General features: G+C 37.6%; 1 protein-coding gene across 2 annotated transcripts in view; it reads left to right on the forward strand.

Annotated features, from left to right (window-relative positions):
• The window catches only part of FREM2 (FRAS1 related extracellular matrix 2), a 121,403-nt gene that overhangs the window by 69,224 nt on the left and 36,219 nt on the right, over nucleotides 1-15,960 (forward strand). For both annotated transcript variants that reach the window (XM_063391981.1, XM_063391980.1), the window contains exons 6-8: nucleotides 350-601; nucleotides 14,052-14,201; nucleotides 15,734-15,943. In XM_063391981.1, the coding sequence (XP_063248051.1) occupies nucleotides 350-601; nucleotides 14,052-14,201; nucleotides 15,734-15,943 (612 nt within the window). The remainder of the gene's footprint in view (nucleotides 1-349; nucleotides 602-14,051; nucleotides 14,202-15,733; nucleotides 15,944-15,960) is intronic.

Below are 15,960 nucleotides of genomic sequence, written 5' to 3' on the forward strand. Positions count from 1 at the left end.
GAAATTCTTTCTGTTATAGTCCACTGGTATCTTCAGTATGGGTAAAATATACTAAGGTAGTTAACTGGTAATCCCCACAGGGTCTATTTAGTCAGTCTGTGTCTCTTGTGATAGGCAATATTCCTTCTGACTGAAAATGATTTGAAGAACCATCCTCTTCCACTGTGTCCTATACAGAAGTAGTACAGACCTCAGAAGTGGGTCTGTGGACCTCTGACCTTGTCCACAGCCCATCTTAGCACCAAAAACTAAACAGAAATTGAAAGATAATGAAAATAAAATTCCACCTCTGTGAGGAGATCATCGTAACCATGGTATGCATAGTGACTGTTTTCCTTTTATGCCACAGGAACAGCGTCTGGCACTGCCCCAACCTCTGTACTTTCCTACTCTGACTACATATCCAGGCCAGAGGATCACAACAGCGTTCTACGTTTTGACAAGGACGAACGAGAAAAAATGTGTCGGATCGTCATCATAGATGATTCCTTGTATGAAGAGGCTGAGACCTTTGATGTTTTGCTGAGCATGCCCATGGGTGGAAGAATTGGTGCAGAATTCCCAAGCACTCGCATTACCATTGTACCTGACAAGGATGATGGTAAGATATCATATAATTGAAGTGATACTCCCAATGCAGGACAGAAACTACAAATAACATCACATTCAAATCAGCTTGTAGAAAATGGGGTTTGTTTTGTTTCCTGCTGGTTGAAACACATGCTGCTTTCATTTTGAGATTAGAAAATACTATTGGAAAGCTATACGGGTTTTTGAAAGTATTTAGTATTGCTATTTTACTGCTTGAGAAAATCACATGAGCAGTGATTCAGAGCAAGGAGCTGCCCCTTTCTCTTCTGTCACGTTAACAGACACAATCCAAGATGACACCTTGCATGGGCAGCCTTGTTCAGCCTTGTTTCTGTGATTCTGAGGCTGTGTCCACAAAACCTTTGGGCCCATTCAATCATGCTACAAAGGGCCCTATTGGAGCAGAAGCCATCTAGCAGCTCCCTAGAGGCAAGCTGTACTTCTGATTTGATACTACACTTGAATTTCTGTGTAGAAGTGTCCATTTATGCTCTCTTTGTCTTTTTAATGAAGCAAATATTCAAGTAAGAGTAATGTTGCTTTAGAAATTGCCTCAGAAACACTGACAGAATTATGTTGTTTGTTCAACTGGTTAACAGCTTTAAGATATTGCTTTGAAAGGGGCACTTCTGATGGTGATTACAGAAAGGGGTGTGACTAAGGCAGAGTAGAATCAGCACACTGTATCACCAACTGCTTTCAAAAATGCGTGTATTATTGCTGTCTCAAGCCTCTCCTTTAATGCTTCAGCATTGGTGAGACAGCTCTTTTTCAAGGGAAGTAGCATGAAAGCTTCCTAGTACAATTGCCCTCATTTATGCTTGGAGTTTGGAGACTGACATCTCAGCTGTAAATTCTGTGATGGAGCTTCTGATAAGATGTTTCAGTCCTCTCTGTGAGGGCATAAACCATCTATTGTGACTCCATCCTATTTCCTAAAGGCTAAAGGGAGGAATTAGATAGTACAGTACTCTTTGAAAGTCTGATGCCAAAACAGACCATTATCATCAGCACAGTGATTTCTCTCTAGGTAAGGATACAAAAGGCAGCTCTTAAAGGCAGGAAGTCCACACCCATCTAATTGCCCCATAAATAGTCAGTCTGCCTGAAATTTCTCACCTGTAATCCTGTGACAGAGGTGACTTTGTTTTCTCTGTGGAGCATTTGGGTAATCATATAGCCTTAATGACTACAAGAGGCTTTAAAAACATATCTTGTAAAGAGATCATGTATTGAATGCAAGGGAAAATAGAAATCTTTGTCTGATTCTGCTATTATAGCAAAAACAAATTTATTCATTTAGGAGCTTCTACAAGAGTTTTATTTGTATGAATAATTTTGATGAATTCATGAACTTCAAAGTTTGTACATTGCAGAGTAAAGAATTTTTAGAGAGTAGCTATTAAAAATATGTATTCATGGAGAAGCTGATTACGCAAAAATTGAAGGTGTTCTGACTGCTTAAAAATATGTGAAGAGTTTGGGATGGAGAGAATGATCCTCCAAGAATTAGTTAATATCAGATATGAGCTGAAGCTAGACCATCTAACTTCAGTGGGAATCTCAGTGACTCCCAGTCACAACAGAGTATAAAACTTAATATTTTATGAAACTCCTACTGAATACTAGGGAAGTTAATGACAAATCTCCTTTAACACTGCCATCAGAAAGCAGGACAAGTAATTTAGTTTGTGTACCTCTGTTCAGTTTTAAGTTGCTGCATTTATGAGCACAAGCTGCCTGAGGGCTACAGACTTTTCTACACAAATTAATTTAACAAAGAATAATCTTATGGGATTTATTACAAAATTTGGGGAAGCATTTGGGAAATTAGAAAAGAATATTTTCATTATATAGCAACTGAAATACCTATGTTTGTTAGTAGAAGTAAAGAATATTTGGGATATTGAAAGATAAGGGGTCTTTGAAGGATAGATTTAGAACACTTTTTTGCAAACATTCACTTTTGTTGTTACAATGTAGCATAAATTGTATTGGGAATGATGTGGCGAACTCCTTTTTAGTTTTCTGTATCAGTGAAAGAACTCCCACAAAGAATTCCACCACCTGCAAAAACTTACTGACAATTCACTTATCAGTAAAATTTCCTACCACATTCTTTTTAGCTTGCATTAAAAAAAATAAAGCATGAAAAGTCTTTGTTTTGTTTCATCTGATAACTGTTGCACTGTCTTTTCTATAAAAAGCAGAGGGCAGACTACAGAGTAGATAAATTATAGATTACACCTTGCATATTTATTTATGTATTCACACACACATACAAATATTTATACAAGCACATATTTATGTAAGGTGGGAGCAATTTAGGACCCTGGCAGTCAGGACTGAAATTCTGCATAAATAAGCAGAGGATTTTAAGCAGCATTGGTTAATATTGTTTGCGCTGCACAACATTAATTTTTCTAGGTTAAACCAGTGTGGTATGTTAAAAAAAAAAAAAAGAATTTTCTTTAGCTTTTAACATGAGGATTTAATTCAGAATGTGTCTAAGACAGAGGTCAGTAGAAGCTTTAGCACATCTGTAATAGCTTATCAGCTGTAGTACTGCTGTAGTGCTAAAAATCTGTGGTCCGCTTTAGTCTCTACTTCACATCTACTGATATATATTTCTCACTGTTTGTTTAAATTCATCTTCTACTTAACAGAGTTTCTTTGGACAAATGTCACAGTGTGTCATTGAGTGATGTCTCCAAGTACTGTGACTGGATTAACATTATGCATTGACTTCTTCAGGCCAAACAATAGAAATAGCAAAGGTCAGAGTTTAATAATACTACATGAGATCTTTCCTATGGAACTCAAGTCAGCTCTAGCAACATTGCCTTATCTCCTCTGGCATTCCATGGGGTTTAACTAGGAAACACTCACCTTCAGCACCTACCATCCAAGATTTTTATTTCTAGAGAATGCCCTTAGGGTCTAACTAAAATGTTGTAGTTGCTATATAATCATGACAATAAAAAAGTAAGAGGTGTGCCCTAGTGAACCACAGTGTATTCACTGAATTCCAGGCAACTGAAAAGTTTAACTGGGGATTATACAGTTGTTCTGTGCTCCCAAAGCAAAATCTGAGGGAAAAAATTATGTAGGATGTAGAACATGCTTTATATATTGTGAATGGTGATTTTCAAATTGGTGCTGCTTTTGGGACATTTCCTAATTTGGAAGGGACTTTTCCTGATAGGTACTGAAGTTAGATAGAAAAAAAAAGAAAGGAATTAAGTTAATGAAGTTAAGTAGCAGAAAAAACTTCACATGGAAATCTTGGATTTAAAGTTATACATGTTACTACAGTTAAGGCACTAAAAAGTAAAAATATGGTTTGTTTGAGTCAGATGTGATAGTTACCAACTATAAACCATGGAAGAAAAGCATGCATAGGGAAAAGACCTATGTAAATCATCCACTTCTGGGGAGACACTAAACTCACCTGGTACTAACCTCAAAAACTTTAGACATCTGATTCAAATAGGCTATTACAGGAAACTTCTATAGTTATGAGAAGAGAGATGTACTCCCAGGAAACATGCCATCCTAGGACAAGTATCTAAATTGTTGAGCTCAATCACCAGGGGTACCTGGTGCATCTGGATACATTGGTTTATGACAGTAGATATAAACCCTACAAATTTCATTTGCAAATATAGAGTTGTAAGCACTGCTGGGCATAAAGGCCATACCTATATTGCAGGGACAGCACAGAATTCAGCATAAAGCTCATTTGAAGGAGGCACTTTACATAATAGATAAATATTATGCATCTAGGAAAAAGAAGATGAGGTTAATGTGCACTTTTCATTCCCCTTGGACAGAGGAATCCTGGAAGTTGGTCTAAGACTCACGAAAAGGCTCAGATCCTACTCTTCCATGGAAGTGCCTTAATCCTCAGGTACTTAGCAACTAAGCTAGATCAGCCTGGAAGTGCTTTCTGTTTTTTCAGCTGAAGCAGTGACTCTGAAATCATTTTATAGAGAGAGAGCAAAAATGAGGTCTAAGTCTTTTGTTAGTATTCATCTGGGAACGAAGAGTCTGTAGTTTGGTTCCAGCACTAACAAAGTTACTGTGTTGTATGCAACAAGTCTGACACAAAATGCTTTAACAAGGTTTGAGTCAGAGCTCTGCTTTTTCAATGCCCCAGTATTCTGACTACTCTGCTAATTTAGACTCTTTTTTACTTTGTTTTGTTTTTTTTTTGTTGTGGGCAATTTAAAACTCAGTTTGTAATCACATTTGGAAACTCGAAGAGAAGAGGTGTGGTGAATGCAGGGCTGGAAGTTTGCACCTAAGGGGAAAATACTTACAATTATTTTGTGTGCTGCAAGTTTTTTGTAAGTGGCTGTCTCCCCATGTGATTTTAATTCCATGCTACTGTGTTTAGTGTTGCCGTGAGAGCACACAGCCTTGCAGCCAGGCTGACAAACAGTCATCCTGCCTCAGTGGAATTGTTGAAGCCTCATGCTGTTCACAGCAGGACGTACATTAAATACATTTCTTCCACTTCATTCACATTAGATGGGCAAGAAGCGGCTCAAACTTCTTCTTGACATTTCTACATCAAGGCTGGGAAAGCAAAGGACTCAGGTTTATGTCAGAGATTTGTTGACCATTGTCTTTACACCTGATCAACAGAATCAATCACTCATACCTCATGATAGAGGATAGCACTGTCTGGGAATACTTTACAGATGAGTAAACTGGATGATGGTATCCTAATGTAGAAGGGGAATGTTAGAAGTCTAACAGAAGAGATTAATTATTTGGTCTTTTGGAGATTGCTTTAAAATACTTGCTGTCACTTTCCTTATGCTTAATTAAATTTTGAAAATCCTTACACCATGTTCTGGAAATAGGCACCCACTAACACTTGTCCAGCTTACTTGGAGTTGTAAAGTACATATTAATATTTACTAACAATAGTCTGAAAAGTCAGCACTGTATTGTTACACTATAAATATATGCTTTTCATTGGCTTCTAACAAGCAGGCAGTATGAACTAAATCTCAGTGTGTGTACTGAGCCAAATTTACAGCTTATGATAAATAAGTGTTTTATTAGTAACATAGTTTATCAGAGGAACATCCTTATCTCACAAGACTGGTTGGAATCTCCTTATTTCCATTGGCCTCCAAGGCAGGCAAGCAAGTGTGCCTTTTTCTCTTTGCCAGTAGGTCTGTCAGACCTTAAACTGAACGTGTGGTTGATTAATCTTGGTAGTTAACATCTGCTAGTCTATTTGTCCAATTTTAATTAAAATCCAAACACTACAGGCAGAGCATGCCCACTGCTATGTTACAGACTGGAGTCATGATTTGGCCAACTATCCGTCACCACTCTCTGGACATGCCTAAAATTGTGAACTAGTTCTTTTTTCCTGTGTACATCCATCTCTGATTACTTTCTCCCTTTTATGTTTTTACAGTGCTTGTGAGTCTGATGCCTCTGGCACTTCTGTGCAGCTTTTAATTCTTTTGTGCTCCCATTAAATAAATTCTCTGCATGACCCCCCCCTTTCCCCAGTCTGTGGAAGGTGGCCAGGTTGGCAACTAATCAAGGGAAAAAGTGGATGACAGCCAGCTTATGACACGTATTATACTCCCAGTTTTCTTTAGTAATAGCTTCTTATTATCACCAATTTAACAGAGTGAAAAATGTTCAATCTGTGATAGTAGCCCTAAAGATTTTGGAAAGTGCCTGTTTGCTGCCTATCGCAGAAATAAATTAATGTCATAACTTGTAGTGGTACATTCTATAGAGTAACCAGGCACATCTATGATTTGCTTTCTTACCAGTATTTTTCCTTACAGTTTATTATGTATGTGTGCCCCATTTTATAAGTGTGTGTGTGTATATATATATATATATGTATGTATGTGAACTATGGAGATGTTGGCTTCATCTCAGCTGGTGGAGCACAAAGCTCTTCAGCCTTCACTACTGCATGTTTTTCAATGTGTTTCTTACACATGCAGTATTACACTCTTATGTGAATTGCAGTAATATTTCAAGGAGTGTAGAAATACAGAAAACGTATAATTTTGTATTCAAAGCACACAAAATTGCCAATAAGCGGAAGACACGAGATTAAAAAATTATACCTTCTGTTAAATTTAGAATGAGTTTAATGAAGTTGTGTTCTTATGTGAACTGGTATTGCATCCCAGAGCCTAATGCATTATTAGTTTATGACAGTTCATTCAAGAGTACATTGAACTGCTTTCCCTCTCCTGTCTTGCTGTAGCATATGGTATTTTTGATGGCATTGATCTTTGTACTGTAGATCTTGCATTTATTATACACTATTTAGAAATGTAAGGAATGCCTAGCAAACCATTCTAAATTAATCATCTGTTCATTGTTGGATATGGTTGTAGGGAGTGAATTTAATGACCGAGTGAGTGGTTTGTAGGTTTAAGATTCAGATAATCAAGTTGAGTGGGATGTCTTGGTGCATTCAGTTTTCCTAAGGCTTCTTCAATCATCTTCCTTACTATGAATCTCCTCATACAGAGACTTTGCCGGTTTTCTTATAGTCTTTGAAGACCCTAACGATACTGAAATCACTGTAGTCCCTTGGGCTTTAATGCCATGGATTCTCCTTTTGAACATGTAAATCCTCAAAAGGTTAACTCACTTACTATCTCACTTCACTGTCAGGACACTCTTTTGTCTCTCACACAAATGTGATCAAAACTCCAAGAGACAGAATTCAAGAAGTTTTAACGTACAAATGGAGCATATTTTCTTTTGTTAGAGCCCTGCTTTTGTGGTCTGATAAGTCTAGCTGTTGCTCTGTTTTCATTTCTGCTCTGCCTTCTCTGCCAAGTCCCATCCTCAGCTAGCTGTGGTAAAGGAATCTCTTGCATACTTTTCTTCTACAGCCTGGGTGAGCTAAATATGTTCTGATTGTAGGTGGACAGAAAAGCCTGTAAGAAATTGTTTCCACTGATTAGGCAAACTCAGCGTAACTAGCATTGTGACTGAATAGTAAAAGTGCAAAAATCTAAAGCTGGATGAACCAGAAATGTCTGCACACTGTATCTTTACCTAGCCTGATCTCTAAAATGCTGCTGAACTTCTCATACCATTTGTGTTTGTAGCCCTCATTTTTTACCTGATGTGTGAATCACTGACTGTACTGTAGACTGTACAGTACAAGCACCTCCAAGCTTGGCTCCATTGTGAAAAACCTTATGTCTAGTATATTTAAATGCTACTGCCAAGCCTTCCCATTTATCTGTCTGCCTCTGTTTCATCTGTTTGTTGAGAATTTGTCACCGATCCCATTTCCCAGGCCTGTTATATAAAAGTAATCTAATTCATTTTAAAAATAGAGCATGTAGAAGATTCTGAGTTGGTTTCATGCTCTGTGGGAGGTATAGCCAGTAGTAAAAAAGGTATGTGAAATTCAAATGGTTGCTGCAGGCAATATGATCATGTTTGGGTGTGTCCCCAAATCTCAGTGTCTGTTTCTTCATTTGTTTGTCTGTATATTTTTATCGCCATTGGTAAATGAGGCAAATATCTGCATTATGGAATGGTTTAGGCAAGTAATTGGAGCTTGATGTACTTAGAGCAGGAAAAATCTTTTGGCCATGTCCTGAGACTAAACATAGGGAAAACTCCTCCAGCACATGTAATAGTTCCAGTGATATCAAGGTCTGTAGGTTATATATACCTTGAAGGTGTGTGGAACAACACTACTCTACTAATAAATATTTTCATGTAAATGTTAGTTCACTGATATATGAATTTGGTGGTTTGGAAAGGTAGCAATGTTTCTTAGCAAACCAACAAAGGCAAATTAATTGCTTCAAGGGAAGGTCACTTATTAGAGTGAACTTCACACATTAGCCTTTCTACTAACATGCCATTTGTAACTGGGAAACAATTTAAGACTGCTCATTACTATCTTGTACATAATAATTAGCTAATTTTTGAAAAATTAATTTTCACTTTAAAGGCACACATCCTCAATTCATTGAGCTACATTGAGCTACAATACATTGAGCTACAGCTTGTCCTCATACACTCAAATGTCTTTATTCTCCACTGTTCAGGAATACTCCGTAGCTCATCGAGCTGTTACTGCACCATTTATGATCAGCAGCCTGACATTAAGCAAAATCAGAATTAGCTCTGTTCTCCAGGCTTTGAAGAACACTGCAGGCTGTCAATAAGGAAAGTACAGGTGACCAGAGATGGGGTATCACTGTAGCCATCTCACTGCCATGAGTCACTCAGTCTTGCAGCTTGAGCTGTAGTGTGCTCCCTTTAGCGTGCTACTGTGCTTACATTTGAGTTCTGCTTATTGATGTGGCAGAGAGTTTAGATATGGACTCCAAGCCTGCCAGGCAGGTGCTGCTTATGATGGTACTGTATCTAGAGAAACTGAAGCATGGATGCACTTTAACATGAAGGGTGAGTTAAAATGTAAAGGGTTATGCTAAATTAGTGTGTATCGTTAATTAACTAAATGTGAGTCGTATGTAATATTGTTCATAGTGGTTGCTGCTTCACACCATGTTATTCTACTGAAATTACTAGGCTAAATTGCATAAAATGAGAGTAATTAAGTGATGAACCAGTCTAATCAATGCATGGCACTGCCATTATGGATTGAAAAAGAAACTACAATTTCCTTACAAAACCAAAGTGTGTTTGGTAAAGATTGCATTAATTTGAATCTGTCCTATTGTTACAGTGTTTGCAGAATTGTTTTAAAAACCCTTTTTAAGTCAATAGACAGAAACTGTTGAGACAAATGGAAAAGCAGACGTTATTTGCTTAAAATAATGTCTGTGGCAATTTGGCTGAAACTATCAGTTTTGATTCTGAGGGGAATTTACTTTTTGATTGCAAAAGTTATGACAACACTGTTAAGAAGATGAAAGCTGTTAAGATTGCAACATATGAATTTGAAAAGTAATCTGTTTTGACCACATCAAATAAAAAGCTGTTGGCATTTGCACAATAGGTACCTGCTGCAGAACTGAGCTCTGACTGTAATCTTGACCCCTGCTTCTACAACATTCAGTGAAAATAAATGACTTGGCAAATTAAATTCATTGTGCTAAATTCAAGCTCAGTTGCTTGCATAGTTTCAAGTATGTGTAAATAGCTGCAAAATGGTGCTACCTAGTTTCAGATTTTGAAGTCCTCTTTGATATTGTCTTAAAATGAAGTTTTTGTAATTGATAGTTTCTCTGGGCTTTTCTTTTGCTGCTATTAATGTGCATATATGAGAGAGATTTCAGAAGTTGACTTTTACTGCTATTAAACAGTAAATGCTCATGCCTTCTTACATTTAATGGAACTCTCATTCTTAGCTGGTCTACCTACAACTCCCACACTTCATGTTTGTAACGTAAGAAACTGTTATGTTACAGACTCATCAGATCAGTCCTTTAATGCCAGCTTTGATCCTCAGGTGCAAGTAGGCATTGTATAGGGATGTATATGTTGCCCTGAGTATGAGCCAGATCAGGTCCAGCCAAATTTGGCCATGTTTGCCTGGTTTTGTGTCCAAGGTAATTAGCTGTGCCAGCCATCAGGGCTCCTTACTTTGGATTCAGCATGGCCCTAGCAGACTGTACCAGAACAGGCTTGTAGGCTTGCAAAGCACTGGTTTGCACCTTCTGTGTTACCACAACAGACTTCTGCTAGCTCTAGCAACTGATAATGTTCACATCATGGCCTTGTTTGTACTGTTCACAGAAAGAAGGAAGCAAAAGCATTTTTTAAATTATTTTTTTAAATAGTCTTAACCCTAGAAAAGATGAGCCATAAGTTCATTTGTAAAGACTGCTTCCCCTGGTTCTAGTATCTGAATTATCAGAGTGGCATGTCTGTTTTCTTCTATTATTTCTTTCCTTCTGAGAGTATATATATGTATGTGTGTGTGTGTGCATCACTGGCAGCATATATCACTGAAATTCACTTTAGTTTTAAGCCTTATCAAAGTGTCAGCACGAAAGGGTCTGTTCTTTTGTGTTTGTCCTAAATATCCTGCCAACAGGATTTTTTATTAACAACCTACTCTTTTGCAATGTCTCCCTAAAGCAGTTCATAAGGATATAATTTAAAAGGTAAAGCCTCTTTGGAAATAAACATTTTTTTGCTATCACACTGATTTGACGATGTACCTTCAAAGTTAAACATGTTCCTAACAACATGAGAAGTGTGTTTGTTTTCCTGCTTGATGACTGACTAGTGCTGTAGTTGAGATATGCCTCTGACTCTCTATGTACAAGGCAGAGTTTTCATTTCCGTGCCAAGAAACCTGGGACTAAAGCTCCTAACCTTTCTCCTCTGATTATTGCAACTTCATGCCGGTGAAATCTGGCTCTGAACAAAAAAAACCTTAGAAAACGTCCTCTTATTTCTCTAAGAGGAACCATTAAATTTGCGGTAGTCTCTCTTCAGAGTGATTAGTAGATTAAAGGTCTGCTGTAAGTGAGCCTGCAGCCGCTGAGCAGGGTGTTTTCCAGACGTGACCTGAGGCAGACAATGCTTTCCCTGTTAGGAGCTTGGCTTTGCTGCTTCCCCTGGGGAGCTACTAACACAACTTACAGGAAATGAATCTAGAAAACATTTGTAAGGATTTGTTTCCTAGGACGGGTAGCCATGCAGAATGTGTCTTTCATTGAACATACATACCTCAAAAAGTGTGAAAAACTCACTCTGAAATACAAGGCAAGCTAGCTGAGGGTATAGATATTTTTTTTGTTTGGCTGTGACTACAGGAATGAATAGTATGTGAGGATTCTTCTTCAGTAGCAGCAAAGCAAGTGCTAGGATAATGCTGTAAGAAACAAAAAATATTTTGTTTTATGCCTTCCATCTAGTTTAAGGCAGATCAGCTAGCCTGTGTAGGCAGTAAGTAGAAGGGAATGCTTCCACACGTCCTCAGAGTTTTCTGATTGCAGTGAGTGAGCCATTCCACCTGTCCTCCTGTATGCTCATTGTGCTGGGAAACCTGGAATGGCCTATCTTTGTCCTTGCAAACTGAGAGCAAGCAGGCTCCATGTGAGTACCTCTCACTAAGGTGCTTAAAATGAGGAGCAGCCAAGTCCAGATCAAGTTACAGAACCATTGGGACATAACAAGATCAGACTTGGAAAAGTGTGCTGAACCCTAAGCATACCTGTTTAAGAAATTACATGTATTAGAATTGAAAATGTTTTTAACTGCCTTTATCTAACTATTGGCACGTTAATAACCACTTGGTCTTAGCAGGCATTCTGTATTTTTATTGTCTAGAGGCTGGGGAAGTCTTTGTCCATCTTAAGAATTTAGAAGAAGATTTTATGTCTGAAATGATACATTGCTTTGCAGATCTAATATCCAGTGCTTCAGTATCCCTGTAAGAAGAACTCTCATCAAAGTTAATAGCAGTTACACAAAAGGTGCAGAGGGTGTGTCCTGTTTACCCATTGAAAACGTTTCAGATAAGAGCTTTGCAATTCTGAGTTTAAAAACCGCCATTGACCAGCCAGCCTCTGTGAGCAAATCAAGTAAAATTGATGTGTGTCTGTCTGTGTACATAAATACACTCATTTAAGTACACATACTCTTGAATTTAAAAAGAATAAATACATAAATAAATTGGAACTGACATAGTTTTCATCTTCCAAAGTTAGACTTGTTCCAAGTTTGTCTTTTATCCTGCAAAGGTTGATGACTTCGATAATGCTCAAACAGGTCTATGAATCTGCACTACTTTTTCAGTAAATACATTCAGTTCCATCAATTTGTTGCATGATTTCAGTTTTAGCAGATAAGTAGGGAGGCAGCTGCAGTTTTTTCATTGATGAGGATTATTAAAGGAGTTCACTTTTTTGTTATTATTATTATTATTATTATTATTATTATTATTATTGTTATTATTTTATTAGTCGTAAAATACAGGAAAATCTTGAATGCAGAAGAAAAATTTCTTCTCTGCAAAACTTGCAATTTCCCTCTTGAATACAGTTCCAAAATGCTTATTAACTGCTGCTTTTTCAGATGAAGTTTTGGTTTAGTAATAATTAAATTTTAAAATTTTATATTATTTCTGGTTAGTTTTAATGGAGTTACTATTTTACATGGTTCAGCAATCTACCAGAGGAGATTGTTGCATACACTGTGGTGATTCTTCAATTCCAAAACATTTATTCCATTGTAAGAGAAGTCACAGCTTTTGCATCAGACATATAATCTTACAGGAATCTGACTTATAGAAATGATGGTCCCAATTGCCACTTACCATTAAAAAGTATTTGTGTCTCCTCTTTTGTTGTACCTTTTCTATAAGCAAAACATAGCTGTATAGAACCATAACCTTTTCCAGTCCTTTCCTTTGAATTTTTTGCCTTTTTTCCTATGATTGGTGAAGGGGAAGTACCCACAGTGCTACTCATAGAGCACTGAGCAATTGCTGTGGTCTTTGCTGACTGAACTCAAGTTGGCTGTATGCTGCATGGTATTTCAAAGTCATTTGTGATACTGTAGCCTCATGATTCTAATAAATTCTCACAAGACAGCACAGGAAAACTGTGATGAAGCCCAAGGAGAACTTGGGTAGGTCTTTCTATGCTTGGGGGAGGTAGGGGTGATTTCTGCTGTGCAGTGGGAAAGCTGAGGCACTGGCACTGAATGGAAAAGATAGAAAAGAGGAGATGATAAAATCCAGGGTGAAGCTGGGATATGTTTTTAAGGCTGTTTACTTTGTGAAATTACTGTGGGTAGGAAAACTGGAAAAGGGAGGAAAAAATGGAGCTAAACAATGTGTCTGTTAAGTGGAAGCTCTTAATCTCCTTTGCTTTTTGCTCTTCTTTCTTATGAACTGCGGAACTTAAGTATTAAGATAAAGACTGTTCACATTTCAGTTTACATGAAATAAGATTGATTTTGTTTTAAATGCTAGATGTGGGAGAACTAAAATTAAGTATTTTCCCTTTCAGTTAGCTGGAAAACGTTACCAAGAGTAACTCCAGTTAAATGTCATGTTCCAGTCTGGTTTTAGCAACAGGAATCTGTGAGAACATTTAAGTTTAAATTTCATTATCTGTATTCACCTTTGTATGTTTGCACCAAAGTGAAAAATGCAAGGAATTTTCTGGCTTGTGTGCAGGACTCAACTAAAACAAGTTTAATGAGATACCACATTTAGTTTTGTACCCAGATTCACTATATGCTGACACAAAAATGTGAAAATGTAGGAGGTAAGAAAAAGAGCACAGTGCTGATATAACAACTGCTATCTAAAACCACAGAAACCAATACTTGAAAAGAAGCCAAAAATAGCTAAATTATTCTAAACTTTAGAAAAAGAAGCTTTATTTCACTTGCTGAGATGAGCAAAGTGCTCTCCATTGTTCAATGTGGATTTGATGGTCTCGTGTTAACTTCAGTGTAAGGTAACGAAGCATTTATGGGCACTATTCCCCTTTCACCAGAACCAGCATTCTACTTTGGAAATGATGAATACTATGTTGATGAGAGTGCTGGCTATGTTGAGGTCCGTGTCTGGAGGACTGGAACCGACCTGTCCAAGGCTGCCTCTGTCACGGTGAGGTCCCGCAAATCTGAACCAGTCACTGCAGAGGGTGAGTTGTTGCTTTGCTCTGCTTTCAGGCTGCTCCTGCACTGCACATGCCAGTGCACACTGCTGGCACGGGCTGCTGCGTCTCACTAGGGCTGCTTCAGTGGGTCTTGGTACCGTTTCCACCACACAGAATGAAAATGGTGTGTGTCTTGCTCTTAGCAGGTCTCTTCTTCTTAGAGCGAATTAAGAGGTGACAGAATTTCAGAGAAACAGTAATAAGAGCTGCTGTGAGGTATAGCACTAAGAGAAATGCCTCTAAATCCTCATATAAAGACTGCTACAAAGGCAACTGATTGCTGCCTCAAGAGCATACTCTGGGCGTGGTTATGATCACTGGCAGCATGCTGAGTTTGCTTCTTTCATTTTTACTGTAGGCACTGAGAAATCATTACCTGTTCTGTTTAGGAGCAGCATTGCATCAGCTGTGTTGTTCTTAGATCCTTCAGCAGAACCTTTGTCTGCAGAATCAAGTGTTAGCATACTCTATTTTTTTCACAAAACATATCATGGTGTTTAAACTAAGATATTTCTACAGAGGAAGCATAAAAATTATCTTCCTTAGATGCTTATCTTGAGTGTAACTTCACTGTTATTTCCAAAATATCTAAACGTGATATATATGTATGATATATGCCTAACATAATATACATAACATATATGTATTTTTCTTATGAAAAAGAAAATTATCAAGTCTGAAAAAAATACATGATTTCTTCAGTTCTGAACTTGCTTATATGATCTGATGTCTTTATCAAATCTTTAATATTTAAGTTACTTCTGATAAAAAGTCTTTCCTTGCAGTAAGGATCCTCATCCATTGTGCCAGGACCTCTAGGATTAAGAGCTGGGAGTGGCTCAGCTCTTGAGATCTCTAGTCGGTTGGTCACAGCATGAAAGCTCTGAAATGGCTGGGTGCCTGTAAAACTATGAACCTGTTCTATGGATTGGTTTGCTTTGCTTAAAGGAAAACAGACCCAGATCAAACTTCCTTTAAGAGTAAAGTGGCAGACCTCACCTGATATGCTCTGGGCAGAATCTGATTTGCTTGTTTTCCATTCATTCTGTTTTACACAACTCCTCTGAACAGCAGTTCTTCCCCCAGTCATCTCACTGGCCTTGTTTCCTTTGCTTTATACGTTAAAATTTCCATCTTTGTTACAAAATAATGTGAAATTTCTTTCCAAAAGACTTTGCTTCATCTCCAGAGTCTCTCTCAAAGCTTTTTGCTTACCTTCATTTCTCACTTCAAGCAAATTTTGTTAGTTTTTCTGGAATAACTGTTGGTTTACAACAGAACAGAGTCAGCCTCATTTTGTGACTCAAGTCATCATTAAACAAAAAATTAATTAATATTGACTTATTTTATTGTGTAGTCCAACTTAATAACCAAAAGATAGTTTTACATGAATGCTAGAATTTGGAAAATACTAAAGTTATAAAGGAAAATTTTTTACCTCCAATTAGCTGCCTAATGATAGATATTTTCATTTTTAATTATATGTAATGCTATTTTTCTCTCTTTTCCATTGGTAGCTGGAGTAGATTATGTAGGCATCAGTCGTAATTTGGATTTTTCCCCTGGAGTCAATATGCAGACATTTCGTGTGATAATTCTGGATGATCTTGGACAGCCAGTGTTGGAAGGAACTGAGAAGTTTGAGCTTGTGCTAAGGATGCCCATGAATGCTGCTCTTGGAGAACCCAGCAAGACCACAATCTTCATTAATGACTCAGTGTCTGATTGTGAGTAATTTGTTTTT

Source organism: Prinia subflava, chromosome 3, assembly GCF_021018805.1.
Source record: "Prinia subflava isolate CZ2003 ecotype Zambia chromosome 3, Cam_Psub_1.2, whole genome shotgun sequence".
Lineage (NCBI taxonomy): Eukaryota > Metazoa > Chordata > Aves > Passeriformes > Cisticolidae > Prinia > Prinia subflava.